This window comes from Cricetulus griseus, chromosome 2 (assembly GCF_003668045.3).
Source record: "Cricetulus griseus strain 17A/GY chromosome 2, alternate assembly CriGri-PICRH-1.0, whole genome shotgun sequence".
NCBI classification, from domain to species: domain Eukaryota; kingdom Metazoa; phylum Chordata; class Mammalia; order Rodentia; family Cricetidae; genus Cricetulus; species Cricetulus griseus.
In genome coordinates this window covers 192,282,514-192,301,307 of record NC_048595.1, presented here as the reverse complement: position 1 = coordinate 192,301,307, position 18,794 = coordinate 192,282,514, and the positions used below count along the sequence as shown (strand labels likewise).

Here is an 18,794-nt window from a genome sequence, read left to right as displayed (position 1 = left end):
TGGCTTGATCTGGTGGACTGGGGAGAAGGCCTGGATGGGGAAGGTCAGGGAGACCCACAAGGGGAGAGTTTAGATGCTGCATAAATGGGACATATGGATGATGGTAGGTACTGCAGTTTGGGAGAGACCCTGGAGAAGACTGTGGAGAGTCTGGTTGGGTAGAGAGATTGAGTGCAGTACCAGTTGTTGATTCTAAATAATGCAATAAGCAAAATCAGTCACTAAAATGCCAAATACTCTGAAATATCCTCTTCTCACAAATGGACTTCATTCCAGTTTTTTTTAATGATTATTATTTTTCTTTCCCAATGTGGTCCCTTTTAGAAATAAAAGTGAGGTCATTATGTAACTTGCCTTTTAACCAACCTGTGGCCCACAGGCTCCTCATGACCAAAGATAGCAGTGAATATAAAACTGTAAGCTTTCTTAAAACTCTATGAGAAGGGTGTGTGTTTAACTCAGTAGCTCCCAAGAGTGAGCACTGTAGGAGACAGATGGAGTGGGCAGTAAATTACATAACCATTATTCTTCAGTATTTTGATGTGGGATTTTTAGGCCTGTTGGTAATGAGGAAAAGTATACTGCCCTGTGGAAATTTAAGACTACTTCAACTGTCTGTCCTAGGAGCTCTCTACCCTTTGGTGACATCAAGGGAATGTTACTAGAAACTAATTGAGATTCAAGTATAAAGAAAGATCCACCAGTATTACATCATCCTACTGTGTATGTGCCTCTTACATGGGTTCCTTAATGTACCTTGCCCTTTTCTCCTGTACTACTTGTATATTGCAGTTGGCTTAGCTATTTTATTGCTCTATTGCCTCTCAAGACTGGGATTATGTCAGGAGTTATGGCCTCCCTTCACAACCACTGCCATGACTCCTTACCTACAAGTAGATTTGCTAGGCCTCAGGCCCATAAGGTGGCTGCAGCGTGGGAGCCTTGCATGTGGTCCTGATCTGTTTCAGCAAAGATGACACTCCCACTCTTTGCAACTCAGATTGAATGCACCTTGACCAGAGCAAGAGAGGTCTAGAATTCTTGAGGTTGCACACCTTGTTTCCCATGCTGCTTTGTCTAAGATAAGCAAAACAGACTATGATTTGAAAGGCAGCATCATTATTTATTCAGATGAAGGCATCTCCTAGCTTTCTGTGAGTTATGTCCTGTGTTGTCCAGCCTGGTATCACTGTATTCTTCTATGACCTTGTCACTGTCATGCCACAGTCTCCATACATGAGGATCTACTGCTCTCCTTCCTGTTATGTAGCCACCTACTTGCCTGAAAGCCTGCTGGTCTCATCTCAAGAAAAGATTTCTCACTGTTAGTTTTTTAAATCTTCATTTCTAGTCCATGTACTTATGTTAATTTGTTTAATATGCTTACATAATTATAGGTGTATAACAGATTTCCTGTTTTTAAAGAAAATTTATGTCTGAAATTTCAGGAAGTTGGTTTTTAGCTATTTATTCCTTGTGGTAAAATCTTGTTTTATTCATTATTATGCTTTAGTTTTAAAAATAGGTAAACTAGGATTTTATACCTTAAAGAAACATTACTTACAATCGCTAACCACATTATTTTTCTGTGATACTTATGGAAGACATTGAAAAAACACCATTTTTCTGCTTAAAAACATCAATGCACTCCATACAAAACAATCTCTAATGTGACTGGGATCAAAAGTATTCATTGTTGGGCTTCTCTCTCCTTGCTTTTAGGGTGCAGGTTGCACAGCCCTGGTGGTAGCCGTAGTGGCAAGAAAGCTAGAACTTACCAAAGCAGAAAAGCATGTGCACAATTTCATGATGGATACTCAGCTGACCAAAAGAGTAAGTAGACACTCTCACATCCTGCAAGAGGATGTCACTGTCTCATTCACATATCAGGAAATACCATTTTCCATTGAGACTTCAGAAGCAGAGATGCCATAGATTGAAGACAGCAACTCTGTTGGAACTGGTTCCATTTCTCCCATTTTGTAAATGGAATATCTGACTTCAGCTCAGTTGGGAATAAGTGCATGCATAACCTTGGTATTTACATAAAAGTAGATCTCATAAATCTAGACAAATGCTCAACATTCGAGCACAGTAACTAGTATTAGGTTGGGTAGAAAAGAACACACTGTCTGTGGGAGGTAGGAAATTTATAGTAAGATGTGATTGGAGGAAATAGTACTGAGCTTCTGTGAGTCTGTCTGTGTGCTAAACACAGGTGTTACAAATATAAAATGTCCTTTATATGACTTGAAGGTCATCACAGATATAGCAAAAATGCCATAGCATCCAGATGGAAAATCACCTTCCAAGTATTAGAAGTAAACAAAACAATAATCAGTGTTGACAGAATACCCACCTTGGCTGTGTCCAGGGTGAACCCATGTGTGAACTCACTTACCCAGAGCAAGGTCATGGGGGAGGCCTTGTTGTGGCTATTTGATACAGTTTGGAAACCATGACACAGAGAGCTTAGATGGTCTGATCACAGTCATGAAATCAAGGTAAAAAAAACAGAAAAGAAGAAAAATATTTTTATTAGACTACACTTTTAGCTTTTTGGATAGTCACGTGAAACATCAAAATACCAAAGTCAAAAATACCTCAAAATGATCTTGTAACATCTTGTAGCAGTCTTTGCTTCCCAAAGTAGAATTCCATCAGGCTGCCATTGAAATAATTAAATGCATTGTCATTTAGTGACTGCGCACAAAAGAATCAATAGAAGTTTTCAGACAAGGTTCCAACTTTCAGTATTTACCTTATTCTTGATTTAGTTCTGAGTACAAAAGTGATCTTTTTAGTGGAACATACTTGCAGGTCCATAATTTCCCAAAGGGAAAAGATGATCAAATGGGCCTGCCAGGCTAGCATAGTAGGACCCTGTTTTAAAACACAAATAATATGCAACTTTGATTAGTATTTCCAATACAGCAATTATTTTCTTGCAAATTTATATTTATACAGATTTATTTATGAAAGGGGAACATGAATTTCTGCAGCCTTGCTCATACTGCAGCCCCCAGAGCTAACAGTACTTCAAGAGTCTACTATGGGATCAAAGCCCCTCAACTGCATATGCTATTATTAGCATGACTTTGCTATTTGCAAATACCTTCTGAATTATAATTTTATGTAGCATTATAGAGGGCACTACATGTGCTGTGGTGTGTATGTGGAGGTCAGAGAACAACACTGTGGAGTCTGTTCTCTTCTTTCAACTTCATCTAGGTTCCTGAATTGAAACTCGGTTTGCCAGACTTGCACAGCAAACACCTTTATCCCCTGAGCCATCTCTCAACCCTTCTGCCCCAAATATCTTTTATTTCTCCCTAGTTTCCTCTCTTTTTTTCGATTCTTATTTCCATTCTGAAAACTCATGAGCATCTCTAAAGTGAAGAGCTGGATGGGTACCTGGGATTATGTTTCTTTTCAAAGATGTTGAAATAGAAATACATGTCCATGTATTGTTATTAGTTCATATGCAATCCAGGAGTCATTGCATGCTCCTCTGAGCACCTCCTACGTTTGGCCAATAAGGTTCTCTTTTAGCAGAGCTTGTGTTAAGAGGCACAAGCTTTACCATATTAAAGGGGTGTTTCTATAAAGTCTTTCATAACCTATGCTATTTTACCATAAATATTATATTTTTCTCAGGAATTAAATAAGCGCTATAGTGGAGGTGATGTTGCAGAGAGAGTCTTGTTGCTTCTTGACTCAAAGGCTGTTCAATTTTCAAAACATGCATTCAACAAGATACCCATTGACTTTAATAATGTTTTCTTGCCACTGTTTCTTAGAAGTGGAACTACTTTGCAATTGATACTTACCTCATGTGAGTACTTGGCACAATATGTGAACAAGCCCTCTAATATTCATCTATTCAAGATTTTATACAAAGTCATCAACTTAATGACTATCATTTACTTGGAATATACTTAGGTTGGTTGTTTATGGAATTTCTAAGTGGAAACCATCTAAAAGTTTAACTTCAAGTAAGAATTTCACACTCATTGATGTTGTCTGGGGGAAAATAAGGTTTAATAAGGACAAAGACATCCTAGTACAAAGTCAAGAGGACTATATATTGTTGAGAGAGAAATACAAGTATACCCTCACACACCCCACAGCAGAGAATTTGCACCCCGAGTGGTTAGCAGGGAGTATAGTCATAAACATTCTGAAATCTGAACATGGCTCTAAAGAAAAAGCAACAGGAGTGTTGAAAAGATATTCTCCCAGCAATACATGTAGATCTTTAACCTTTCCAGTCTGTGTCTTACTGAGACAAACAATGGTGATGAAAAAGTATTTACTGTGTGCTCATATCAAGGGGAATGGTTTTATACAAAAATCATTTCTCTGCATGACTACATTCCCAAACAAAACATACTATTCATTGTGTACCAGCATCAAGAGTGTTCATTCTGTGACAATTTACTTCATCTTTAAAGTTGTTATGTGACTTAGAAAGACAAGAACAGAGATGGGGGTGGTGGCTCAGTGGCTGGGAGCCCTTGCTGTGCAAGTTAGTATCCCATGACCAAATAAAAAGCCAAGTTTGTCTGTGGGTGCCTGAAACCCCAGCAATGGTAGCAGATAGAGGTGGATCCCTAGAGTGAGCTTTCTAGCCAGCCAGCCTAGCCAAAACTGTGAGCTGCTAGTAGGTTATTCAGATGAAAAGTTACTGAGACAGGAAGAGACCAGATTTTCAAAGCCATGGCATGAGTGGTTTTTGTTTTCTTTTTGACATGAGTGGTTTTTGATGTCCTGTACTGCAATAAATAAATAAATAAATGCAGTACCACACTTATTATTTATAGTTTTATATTATCTGGGAAACAGGAATGTGATATTGGGTGACTTTTACACATTGGGGAGTCATATAAAAGCACCCAGGCAAGTGTCATTGCCACTGCCATTTCTCTTATAGCCTTTGATTGAGCAATATCAAATACCTAATCATGAGTGTGGCTTTCAAAGATTCTCCAATGAAGTGTTTCAATTAATCATGGACATTAGGAAGACAGAGAAAGGTTTCAACTTTCCTTTAGTTCAGCATATGTTGAGATAAGGCACAGTAAGGAGGAGACAAATGCCCTGGAGATCTTTCTCCTCCCTTCCCTTACTTTGCTATTTCTCACTACCGTGGATCCTACTATTAAACATTCTCCTACAAAACTGTGTTCTTAATTGGCTGTAGAATTACTGGATTTCCTCTTGGGAATAGCTTAGAGTTGCTCTGTAGATCTCAATATTCTTCTTAATCACAAGAATCCTTTGGGTTGTGTGTAATGCATATGAGGATATATGATTGATTATTGAGGATATATTATTGATTATTCATGATTAGACATGTCTATGTACAAATTATGTATCCCATGATGCCCACTTAACACCACAGCCACGTTTAACACCAGTTATGTCCAAAGCATTTAACAAAAATGGACAGAGATTAGTGACATGAACCCCTGCCTTTAGGGCTTTATAAAACCTCAGGAAGGAGGTCAGTGGGGCAAAGGTTACACAATTAGACAGTATGGCACAGATCTTCTCTGAGGATGGGTTCCTCCAAATCAGCTTCCTGCTTACCTGAATGATAGGGAATGTGTGCACTGGTGGTTCTCTGGATTCTAGGATGTTTGAGCATCAGTTTGGTCCAGTTCCCCCAGGTGCTTTCAAATCTGTCTGCTTACTATCCCATTTCTCTCAGCCCTAACAAGGACAAGAAGAGCCACAGGTGGAAACATCTCAGTCGCAGGCAGAATTTGGATTTTTGTTCTGTGGTTTAATTCTGGCACATATTGCTCTGTAGTTTTCATGTTGAAAAGCAACAGTTAAAGCAGTAATAAATATCTTTTTAAAGACTTCATTAGGGAATAGGAGAGAAGGTACTTTTAAATCAGTTCACATGTTTCAACATTTTTTAAAGGAAATGTCTGGGTTAAGTTTCATTTAAGCTTGTCAGCTGTAATGATGGCATAGGGAACACAGATCCTGAAACATAAGGTTTCCAGGGCATCATTGACCCATTCTACCCTGAATTGAGATTCTCTGTGTCCCTACAATCCCAATGGGAAATAATCATTTAAAAGCATCCAAGAAACAGGAAGCCACCCTTTTCAAAAGTTAGTAGAATTTAAAAGAAATTTGGAGTTTTCACTTTGTAGACGGGAACCTATACAAAATCAGTTTGCTTTGTTTAATGCTAGGGTCATGTCCCAGTTGGAGACATGTCCCCCATGTTAAATCTTCATAACTAGTTTGGACATTAGTTCCTGTATGGTCACTTCTACAGATAAAACCAGGGAGGACATATACCAGGGCTGCTCATCGATTGTCCAGGTTTCCACTGCCACTCAGAGTTGGGAGTTCCTCTTCTCATAGGAACAGTCCCCAGCAGAGACTGCTAGACACCTCTTCCTTCCCCATGCTCTGTGAAATCAGAATGTTCCAACCTCCACCTCTTGCACTGCACCAATTTCTTTACCTTTGGAAAGACCCAAGGTTTGGCTTCCAGTCTTTTTAACTTTCCTGAAGAGAGGGGAGGTGGGTGGGTGTCACTTTGACTCCTGGCCATACTCTCCATCTCTTCCTGTTGTTTTCCTTTTACTTTGAGGAAACATCCTATGGAAGTGTGTAACAACCATGATCATGTGCAAACTCATTTTTTCTGCAAGCAACCAGACATTTTCTTAAAATTGGTTTTAACAGTACAATTTCACTCGAGAAGAAAAGGTTTCAGTACCATTAATACTGAAATGTGACATTTCTTTGCAAAAGTAGAAAGCTATAGCTGTAAATTTACCACCATAGTCATAGTGCAATTCTATGACAACCTTTTATTATAAACATGAGGTAATAGGACTTTTAGTTATTGCCATCTCTAACACACTCATGTTAGAGAAAATCAAATTCCAACAGGCTCACCAGGCACTGGACCTGACTCAGACTCAAGACCCATTTCTCAGTTTTAGCCTGCATTCTACTCTTCCTCCATCACTGCCTATCCTTAGTTGTCTTTTTCCACCTTGAGCCCAACCAGCCTGTGGCTTTTCTTCACTCAAGGGTATTTATTAAATGGGAAAACTCATAGGATAAGTAACCAGCCGATTAGCTGAAGAAATCTGTCTTTCCAGGTCCCATGGTGGAGTCAGGCAGAGGAGATCTACCCTGCCTTGGCCTTTATCAATTCCCAAGGTCTCTAAAATTTTAATCAGATATCAGTTCCCATGGCCTCTGGAGATTTTAATCAGAAAGCAAGCCTTCATCAGATGCAGTTACTTCATTTTTTCACATCTGTCTACCTGTTTGAAATGCAACCTGTTTAATTTCCCCATGAAATCATGATAACATCCCTACAAGTGAAAGTGTGCTAACACGCAAATAAACCACTGTTATTCTGGGACCTTATGTGCATGGGATGAACTCACACTTTCAGCCATGGAAACATGCCTTGGCTACACTACACAGCCAGAGAGACTGGGTGAGCTTACAAAAGACAAGATTAACCTTGTTATTTGGCACTTTGCCCTCCTCTGGGGAAATAAAGAGAATGGCAAGAAGAGTTGCCATCTAAGTGGAAAATTCAGCATCTCTGAATTCTCTTTAAGTGAGATGTTGAATTAAAAAAAAAAAGTTTCTTGTTAGAGCAGGTAGAGTGTAACATAGAAAGAGGTCAGAAGTATATCCCTAATATTCCACTCAAGTGTTCCTAGACAGACATAAATCCCTGCATGAAGGCAGATATACCAGAAAAACCAATTTGAGTAGCAGTTTCTAAAGCTCCAGTTCACTATGGTTCTTGGGATGAAAAACACAACCTTGAATGAGTGCAGGGTGCCTGCTTGAAGATGCAGTGACTGCTTTTCTTGTGTTTTCTAAACAGGTGAAAAACGCAGCCGCCAATGTACTCAGGGAAACGTGGTTAATCTACAAAAACACAAAGCTAGTGAAAAAGATCGACCACGCAAAAGTAAGAAAGCATCAACGGAAATTCTTGCAAGCTATTCATCAGTAAGTACCTGTTTTCATTTCTATCTTGTTCTTTCTTCTTAGCCTGGGCTTTTGATTCTTGTGCTTGCTGGCCAGTCCTTTGTGAGGGAAGGAAAGAAAAAAAGCACTGTTCTATTTGCTTCCAGGAGACATCTGAAAAACTGATAATGGAGCCCAGAGACAAGTTTAGTTCCTCTTACAACTAAAAATCCTGTGTTAACCAAAATAGCTTTCTCTTTGGAGGCCATGATTTCTGTTACAGAGGCCATAGTTTCTGTTAGACTTATATTTAATTAATGTATTTATTTATATAGTTTGGACTGGAAATGTTCAGCTTGTATCCACTATAGAATCTTGGGGACTGGGAAGGACACATTATATTATCCATCTGGATTTTCATATGCCAGCAAACATCTTTATATAACACAATATAGAGTTTAGAGTTGGTATAGTTCAATATTATCTTATTAAGTTACTTTTATTAGGCTGACGTAAGCCCTTTATGCATGTCTTTGTTATATAATCACTAGAGTCTTTTAAGATAAATTCAATGATGACTGAAAAACAGACTTTTCCAGGCTAACATTGTCTTCACTATAAGTGTTGCTCATGTGGGTATCCCCTGTGACAACAGACACACTTGTTCTTCATGTCCTTTCTTCATGGTTAGATTTGTGACTCAGGAAAGTGACTTTCTTTGTGAGACATACCAGGGTAACAATGGTGATGTGGGTAAATATTAGGTCTTTGGCTGTGCCACGTGATTGGCCTTCTCAGACCTGGCCAGTACAATAGACAAGAAAGCTTTGAGTCTGGGATTTTTATTTTACACATTTAGTTAATTCATAGGCAGCATGGTACTACTAACCTTCTTTGAGGGATCCGTAGACTTTCATCTTCCCACCTTTCACTGGTCCAGCCTCTGCCCTGCTTAACTAGGATCCCGAGAAGTCTATAATGTGCCTGTAACGATGCTCATGCACATACTTCTATGGGACTGAAACCCAAGTAACTCTGGAATTAAAACAGTGAAAGCTTTGCACATATGGTAGACTAGTTTATCATTACTGCTCACAGCCACTCACTCATGCTCCTTATTGCCACCAACGCACTTTCCTTAGAAGGGGATGGTATTTCTCCTCTAACTCTGTGACTCCACTAGGCACACAATCCCTCCCAACCACCACCCCCCCGTCCCCCACCATGCAAGGAAATGACAGGGCTAGAATTTTTAAATTATGCTTTTTAAAGTCTGGGGTAACACAGAGGAGAATTGTGTTAGAGCTGGCTCACAAAGCAAGGTCTCGGCTTCCCTCTTGGAGTTCTTACTTATCTGGCTCAAAGCCAACCCAGAAACACCAGCCCGGATGGTGGCGTTCCTTTCATTCCCAATACTGGAGAGTAAGGCCCCAAGAGATACTGAAGTTCTTCCTGTGTTCCCCATCTAGATGGCCACTGTGTCAGAGGACTTACCTGGAAATAGCCCATTAGAAAAAGTGTACCCTCTAAAGCCCTTCAACATGAATATAAGCAATCGCAGCAAACCATGGAGATCATTTTTGTACTTTTAATATATTTTGGTAGGCTATTTTGTTTGATTGTGATAGAAGACACAACCAAAGGTAAAGGGTAGGAGATGAAGTAGGAGTGAGTATGTATGTGTGTTATGACCATGTTTCATTTTGTGTGCCTATTGGTGAAAATACCGAAAACCTAGTCATATTTGATTTACCTTTTTGATAAACTTTTAAATAAAAAGCATCCAAAGCATGCACCAATAGATCATATAATGCAGTTCTGTAACTGTGTGGATATGGTGGCTATTTAATCTATGTTGTCATGTGCTTTGAGTTATAAGTACATCCAGACTAATATGGGATAATATTCTGTTATTTGCTGCAAAATCTTTTAGCTTTGCTGTTTCTTTTTTAAACAAAGTATTACTAAAAAAAAAAATCTCTGTACAAGGAAGCTGATTTTATGAACTGTCCAAAAGAAATGGCAAAATTTGTCCTAGAGGGCATGTCAGCCTGATTGGAAGGACACATGGGAGGAGTTTACATGGAGCTCTTCAGCTCGCTGCTCTGGGTAGTGTGACAGATAGTGTGACATGCCACCCCTTATTATTCTTCTGCTTCCATCAGACTTTTCCTAGTATCATCTTTTTCTTGCCTTTTTTAATGCAATGTGTACGTCTAAAGCAGATGAGTTTGATGCCATTCAATTATGTTCAGAATTGTTTCATAAGTCAGTTGGGGGTTTGCTGGTTGGGAGGGGGGGTTCTGGGTTTCCTTTGCTGTGGAGAATACTTAAAGTTTATGAACAATTACAGCAGAGTACTTGGGTTTGGCTAGATTATTCTACTTACTGGTGCATGATCACTTGTCATGTTAACTTCATATTGGAAGTTGTAGAGTGACGTCGTGAGAGACAGCACACAGGGCTCGATTCCTCAGGGCCAGGCCTTCACTGCCCACTGCTCAGACTCAGGGGCACTCAGCATCATCTGCCAGCACTGCCTGAAGTAGATCTAGTTGGACAAAAACTCACAAGTCATTTGCTGGAGCTTGTCTGGCTTTGGCTACTCTCTGTTTCTCCCTGAGAGCAAGGTTAGCAGCTCTCTCCTCTTCTGCCAGGCCCCTCTAACTCAGCTCTTTCTCTTTTCCATACTTTCTGGCCTCTTTCCCAATATGTGACCTCTCTAGCCTTTGATGATGCTAAACTCTCTAGGCCAGTGCCCTCTTTTCAGTAATGTGTTTGTCTTTTTGAATTGTCACTCAATGCCATGAAGTGTTCTCTCTCTAACTTTCAACCATTTTTCTGATAGCAGCTTTAACTTTTTCATTCTTCTCTCTCAACCATGGATCCATCAATCAACACGAACTTGTCTAAAGCCAAGAAAGCTAATGTGCATAATTTATATTAGAGGGGATTCCAAATAGCTCTGATATGGAAAAGATATGTTCCCCCTTCAAAAGAATCACATCTATCATTTTAAGCCAAAGTGTTTCCTATTATTCCCTTGAACACCAAGAATGAAGAGGCCAGCATGACTTTACGCACGTTCTTCATTCTGAATTCTGGTTTAAGAGGAAGCCAAGTGCTTTCAGGTAGGCAGAGTATAGTGGCAATAAGGGATGTGATGAATTGAATAGTGCCAATCAATGTCAAGATCCTGCAGGGTCTTCCAGCTGATGAATCGAGCCCCCTGTGCGCAACTGAACACCACATTATGTTATTTTGTTCTGGAATACTTTACAGTTTCATTTCTTTTGTTTTGTCTTTTTTATTTCAACAAAATGAAAATAGAGCTCGGAAGTAAGTTGTGTGAGCTGTTCCTTTCAACATTTGCAGAATTTTCTACTGGCTGCATGCACCCAGCAGATCCTTTATTTGTGAATTTTGGTAGTCTGATTGCTGCTATGGAAATGTGATCCAAAATCATGATATTTTCCTGTGATAAGTGAAGTTCACAAGGAAGAAATCAACATCTGTTTTTTAATCTTTTGTGGGAAAAAAAGTGTACTATCCATGTGCATGTTACCTTTTATTCCGGCAGCTGCAGCTTGAGCAAGGTTTTTCTGTCTGCTCGTCTAGCATCACTAGCAGTCTAAGAAGGTAGACCCATACCATAGGGAAATCAGAGGGCAAGACAAAACCATTTAAGTCCCAAGTGTTAATGGCATTCCAATCAGGGTCAGATCACTCACAAATCAATCAGATTTATTACTAATCTAGAAAGCTCTGTCATCTGACATAGATTAGTAATAAACACCATGGGCAAAATTCTACTGTCAGTCATAGCTTGGAAATCCAGAGGAAGGACACAGGACTCCAGTGCTTTTGAAAAAGTTTCCACTTGACCTGTTTTTCAAATTTTGAGAGTCTCTCTTTACTCACAGATTGCTGGAGGTATTTGGTCCAGAGCTCCAAATTCTGGGCATTATTAAACTTTCAAAGAGAGTTTGACATAATTCCCCTTCGTAAAAGGTATTTACAGTAGTAAAGGTGCCATCAATGGTCTATTTAAAATCCTAGTTTTGAATTCTAGCCATAGGCCAGAAACTGCTGAGCTAGGAACCCACCATTTTCCTTTGGGGAAAAAAAATATTGTAAGCAGGTATCAGGAAGTGGAGATAAGACAGGACCTGCCTGAGACTTTTTTCTTATTTCTTGCAATAATCTAGACATCCATGGTATCAAAGGGAAAAGCTGTCTTTCCATATGTTTTAGTATTAAGGACTTACTTGGGTGTCACTCAAAGTCAATTATGACACCTCCAGCACTCGAGGATAGCCCTAACCTAACACTTCATCCTGTGCTTGAAGAAACAAAGTCAAATTGGGGTCAGTGAGAGTGGAGTCCCCAGCTAATGTTGCAACTTTCCCTACTCCTCACTGATCCACAGATGATCAAGGTGCTCAATGTTTGATTTTTCCTGAGGTTAAAAGGTAGAGTTGAAGAATTATAACTTTTCTTGGTGCTTAGAGAAAACTCTGTCAACAATATGTTGAATTCAAATATGTATTTGTAGATTTCTTTCAGACTAGAACTTAGTCTATCTCTACAATAACATCAAAAGGAGCCAATTAAGTCCCTAATGAGCACACAGCAATTAATCAATAAGTCTTAACCATTTTAGATGGCTTAGGACTGTTATAGGTGGATGTCATTTAGACTCTAGCTGGTAGGAGCTGTATCTTCATTGTGAGCAGACTCAGCTACATGCTGCCTGTCCTGGTGCAAGACAAAATCACTGAGTGCTACAAACACATTAGGAAAATCTCCCTGGCAGTAAAATCTTGCCCTGTGAATCTTTTATATCTCTTATGTAGTTATATACTATTTAAATCAAAAATTATAAAATACTGTCTTCATTCATTGAAGCCATATAGTAAAGGATTCCTTATCAAGCCCAAGAGAGATTAATATGCACTTTATTTTTTCCTTTGTCACAAAATAGCTCAGGGACAATGATTCCTTTTTTTTTGTTTTTTTTTGGGGTTTTTTTGTCAGCTTTGTAATAGCTGGCTTACAGAACAGTAACCTGCCTTTCTCTTATAAAGTCTTAATTTCTTAAACATAAGAATAATGGGATAAATATTTACTGGGGTACTAAATAAATAAAAATAAGAGTTTTCATTTAGGAAAAAAATGGCTTTTTAAGAGTGGCCTGGTGGCCATCAATCAAATATATGCAAGAACATTTTAAAGTAACTAAAATTAACCTTAAAATAGATATTCTACCCACTAGATCTATTTTGTCATTTTTTTAAAAACTACAATGAAAGCTAAAAGAGATCCTCCAAAAAAAAAAAAAAAATCCAGTCTGGCCTCTGTTCAAATTCAATGTCAGTTTAAGGTAAAGTCAAGCAAAACAGATTAAGAAAAGTGTATGTTTTGAGTTATCTTGCTGCTGGTTGAATAAAAGTGGATTTGTTAACAAGAATCTCACTTATCACTGTGTTTTCATCAGGTTCAAATGCCTAACCCAATTCATTTCAGACTAAACAGGGTTAATACCTGTATCTAGTCATGTAGGCATAGGAAGGTATTCATTGCTCCAACATGATGAAATTCCAGTTGCTTTGCATCTTTCTTCCTATGTCTATTTGTCATGATACTGGGGCTTTGAGGAATGTTTGGCTTTTTCTCATATGGTTAAATCCTGATGAGTCTCCCTGAATCCCACTTACCTGGTACATAGTCGTCCTGAGGACATCTCATCTCTTGCTCTCCTTTCTTTTTGCGGTGTTGAGGAAGCATGCTTCTCATTGTACCAGATACATAACCAGTGTGGACTTTACCCCCAAATACTCCAGGCATTATCCATGCAGTTTTTTGCTCTTGTGGATTTTGTGCATGCCCCTTTGAAAGCAGTCACATAGCCAGAAAAACAAGAGGACCTTTCTGACTTCAGATTCTGTCTTTTAGATTGAGAAGTGTGAAGATGGAACAGAGGAAACTGAATGATCAAGCAAACACCCTAGTGGATCTGGCAAAGGTAATCCTGAGGGTCTCAGCCCTCATGATTGTAGCCATTGGAATTAGCCACTGCAGAGTGTTGACTTCTGAAGGAGCCACCACAAGTTTAACAAACAAGGCTGTCAAACCACCCCAAAATGATGATCCAACTTAGAAGCATTTTCTAAAACTCATACTGAGTTCATTTGCTCTTCATCCAAATACTAATTTTCCACTGGGGGTAGTACACTGGAAATACCCTAATATACCTTAGTGGGATATGACATGATCCTTATCTGTAGAAGGACAGAACTGTATCTTGGATGTGACTATGAGATTTTGGGATAAATAGAACTCTTCTTTCTTATAGTTTAGCAAACATAAAAGTATATAGATTGAATTTTTGAAATCTGAGAAATTATATTCTAAAATAAAATTTGTATTTTAAAAGAAATTATACCCACTTTTTATGTTTTTTTCCATTTTGTTATTTAACAATCATGCTTCTTTTTTGACCAAGTATATTAATAGTTTTTTATTTCTTTGTCATATCTAAAAGATTTATCTGCTTCATTATTGTTCCTCCATAAGTAAAAGCCACTCTGAAACTATGAATATTTATCAACTATGCAACCATTCCATCCTGTTCAGCTAGTTCCAAAGGGGACTCTAGAATAGAAGTATGTATGTGTTCCGCCTTTTAGCACAATTGCTTTGGCAAAGGCAATACATACATCCTGTTTTATATTTGATAAATCATATTATGTTTTTGCCAAATCTTCAAGTATAATCTGTGAAAATTAGACAGTTGGCCTAGTCTTATTAAATCGTACTTCCAAATGATATTCACTTTATGCATTATCAGTGACACACACTAGATAAACATATTCAAGATAAGTATTCGGTGATTCACTTCAGGGGAGCACTCATCATTCACACAAGCTGTGCACTGTGCAAGCATGCAGGACGAAGACATCCTCCATTAATGTGGCTTTCTTTCACTTGAGGTCATGAAATGATATTTATGTGTGGCATCACTCCTAGGTTAAATGCTTAAAAATATTGGACGTTCAAAACTAAAGGTTTGTATGAAGGTAAGGATATACTTTAAGACTACAGTAGGAAACAAATCTACCCTGCCTAGCACACATGAGCTCATGCACCTGCTCTCCAGTTCTATTCATATACACAAAAGGTATGTACAAGGTAAAATACTTACTCTGACCACAGGACGATACATGCTATAAGAGTCTAGTATTTCTCCAATGAATGGATGTTGTTCAGTTTTCCCAAGAATATAGTAAAAGCGAAGTTCTCAACCAGAACAAAATGTCATTATTCTGAATGACTTCCTCAGTCAGTTCATTAACATCTTTAAGCACCAGTGAAGCTGGACCAGATACAGGAAGAAATGAAGTAGGAGGAGAGGGCAACACAAAGAGTCTCAGATTTGGGAAAGATGGTACTAGACTCAGGGTGGCATCTCTAACCTTTCCTCTTGGCCACGGTTTCCCATTCCTAGTTCTGAGCTGCTCAGCCCTGCGGCTTTCTTAACTACTTCAGGAACTATAAGTAAGACTTGGACTCATGGTCCCCTCTGATCAAGACAATATCAGTTTCCCATACAAGAAAGCCATTCACATTCCTACTTCACACCATGTAGCTCTGAGTAGACCATTCCACAATAAGGAGACCTGTAAACTTTTACTCGTGTGGTACACTGAGCCCACACTCAGAGCTTTGTGCCTCTTAGGCAAGTGCTTAACCACTGAGCTTCACCCCAGTCCTGGTATCCTGGTATACTAAGGTGTACCTTAGTATCCTCCCCAATCAATCTTATTGAGGGTTTATATTATTTCACATTTTATCTGTGAAAGTTCTTTAGGTCCAGTGAAAGGAGGTCTGAGATTTGGAACTTCAGACAGTAAATGTTTGAGTATTGCTAAGTTACATGCTCAAATCAATTGATCTTAAAATTTATTCCTACTCTTCCATTATGTTATTACATTTCACTATCATCTGACTGCTAATTTTTGTTCTTTAAATCTTACTGTTATTATAAAAATTGGTCAGGTTGTAATATCACCTGTTGAAAATGAATTTGATATGCTAACTTGTATAGGATTCATCACCACATAAATATTAAACTGAAACATTTTCATCTAACTTTATGTCACCTAAAATCATTGTGATTTTTTCTAAATCATAACCAGTTAATGCCTGTCATCATTCATTTACATCTTAGCATTAAGCATACCTGGAATTTACTTTGTGACCTAAACTGTTTGGTTAGCTGACACACCTGTCCACCAACAAGAGGCCGGTGTTAAAGCTTGAAGAGTTGACTGTTTGCTTCTGAAGCAAGAGTAATTAAGCCTCTTACCTCTCTGTTTGTGTCTTCTCAATCTTGCTTTCCAGACCCAGAATATCATGTATGACATGATTTCCGACTTAAATGAAAGGAGCGAAGACTTTGAGAAAAGGATCGTCACCCTGGAAACAAAATTAGAGACTTTGATTGGTAGCATCCATGCCCTCCCTGGGCTCATCAGCCAGACCATCAGACAGCAGCAGAGGGACTTCATTGAGGCTCAGATGGAGAACTATGACAAGCATGTCACCTACAATGCTGAGCGCTCCCGGTCCTCGTCCAGGAGGAGGCGGTCCTCCTCCACAGCGCCACCAACATCATCAGAGAGTAGCTAGAAGAGAATAAGTTAACCACAAAATAAGACTTTTTGCCATCATATGGTCAATATTTTAGCTTTTATTGTAAAGCCCCTATGGTTCTAATCAGAGTTATCCGGGTTCTGATGTCAGAATCTTGGGAACCTGAACACTAAGTTTTAGGCCAAAATATGAGTGAAAACTCTTTTTTTTTCTTTCAGATGCACAGGGAATGCACCAATTATTGCTATATAGATTGTTCCTCCTGTAATTTCACTAACTTTTTATTCATGCACTACAAACAAACTTTACTACCACAGTATATGATATATAATAAAAAAGTTAATTTCTGCACATATTTGTTTGGTCTCTTCCCATCTCTATAACTTCAGTTCTTACACTGTTTCCAGGGTAAAATGACCAGCTATTATCTGATCCACATTGATAATTTCGATTTCCAAAGTGTATCCTGAAATGAAAAGACTAAATTGTTCTCCACCTGATTTGTGAAGATTTTCCTTCCTGAAATATTAATATCACAAACATTTGGCCTCAACTTATTTTAAGTTCATAGCATATTTTAGTGCTTCCAAATGATATGGAAAGTTGGACAGTTTTATTAGGACATATGCAAACAAGGGGGAGAGACATTTTCAATAATTATTTCATTCCTATTTTATAAGCAAAGAAACATGAAGAAGTATCAAGGGACATCACTGTCTGTGAACTCATGTTGCAGAATTTTAGCTCTCAACTAGTGATTTCCTCGTTCATTTACCATGAAAACCCCAGGGTACACTCTTAGATAGATATGTGGCTAGACATGTATATGGCCAATACCTATCAGTTTGTAGACTGCCATGAGAATAATAAATATGTATGAGCAAAACACAGCCTCTCACCTAAATATGGTCCCTTCTTACAATCTACTAAAACATGAGGTGTAAGTAAATGACATACAGTAAATTTCACAGATTTTCCATAATTGTTTCAAGAGTGGCTGTAAGCAGTATGCATGAAAGGGAACTGGGTAGTTAAAGCTGCAAAGTCACCATAAGAAGAAACTAGGTTTGGAAAGAGCAGGTTGAGGTGAACACATAGAAGTGCCTCACATAGAATTCTTCCCCAAACCCTACAGGGAAACAAATGAGATGAGGTGAAAATGCCAATGCACTGTGACAACTTACAGCCTCTTTTAGACACTCCAAAGTCAACCTATTTACACTGGTCTGATCCTCAGCATTATTTACTTCAGAAAAGTCTGTTTAAGCACTCATACTCTCCTCCTAATTGCACACCCTATCCTCTGCTGTCAAATTTGAAGTGTTGCAAGTTGTGAGCATTATTTCCTTCTTTGGCAAAAGCTGCAGTGATATATTTGATCTGCTTTACATAGTTCAACAGAAAAAATTTACACATCTAATCTCTATAGCTTAAAAAAAATAAACCATCTCTCAAGACCACATACAGGTGTTTGAGATTGCAAGAGACCTACTTATCTACTAACTATCCAGAGTGGCAGAAACCAAGCCTCATTTAGATAGATAGATAGATAGATAGATAGATAGATAGATAGATAGATAGATAGATAGATAAATCTACGTGTATGCTGGATGATGACAATGCCTGGAAAGCCTTTTAATATCAAAGGACAGATGAGAACACTGTTTATGGATGCATGCTGCTGAGTTAAACAAATGTCAGCATCCTACCTCATCAAGAGATCTCATTTGTAGATGCAACTAAACAGCCTTTTTATATATTTTGGATCACATACAAGAATATAGCAAATATTTGGTACAAACACTGAAAAAAAGGAGAACATTTTTGAAAAGAGAATATATTCTTGTAATTGATGTAGTTAATTCTTGTGTTTTCTACCTCTGTTGTGACTAAAATCAGAGTCGACATAATTAGCTTTAATTAGCACTTTACTGATCAGTTGGCAGTCTAAGAGAGTAGGAAAAAATAATATATTGCTCCTCTTGTTGAGAAAGAAAGAAGGGAAAGTGAGAACAAATTTAGGTTGATTTATGTTATGTTCATTTTCTTCCTCTTTGCCATAGCTCCTCTGGATAGGTTACTCTTTTGTGCTTTAAATTCATCTTACCTTTGCTATTCATTTGTACAAACTATACAAAGACTGGCAATATATCTTTCCTCTTTTT

General features: G+C 38.3%; 1 protein-coding gene across 1 annotated transcript in view; it reads left to right on the top strand.

Moving 5' to 3' along the window:
* The window catches only part of LOC100761590 (small conductance calcium-activated potassium channel protein 2), a 127,672-nt gene extending 111,007 nt beyond the window's left edge, over nt 1-16,665 (top strand). Inside the window, exons 6-9 of the mRNA XM_027400851.2 lie at nt 1,723-1,833; nt 7,889-8,016; nt 13,930-13,999; nt 16,378-16,665. Of these exons, the coding sequence (XP_027256652.2) occupies nt 1,723-1,833; nt 7,889-8,016; nt 13,930-13,999; nt 16,378-16,665 (597 nt within the window). The remainder of the gene's footprint in view (nt 1-1,722; nt 1,834-7,888; nt 8,017-13,929; nt 14,000-16,377) is intronic.
* Nucleotides 16,666-18,794: the final 2,129 nt, after the last annotated feature.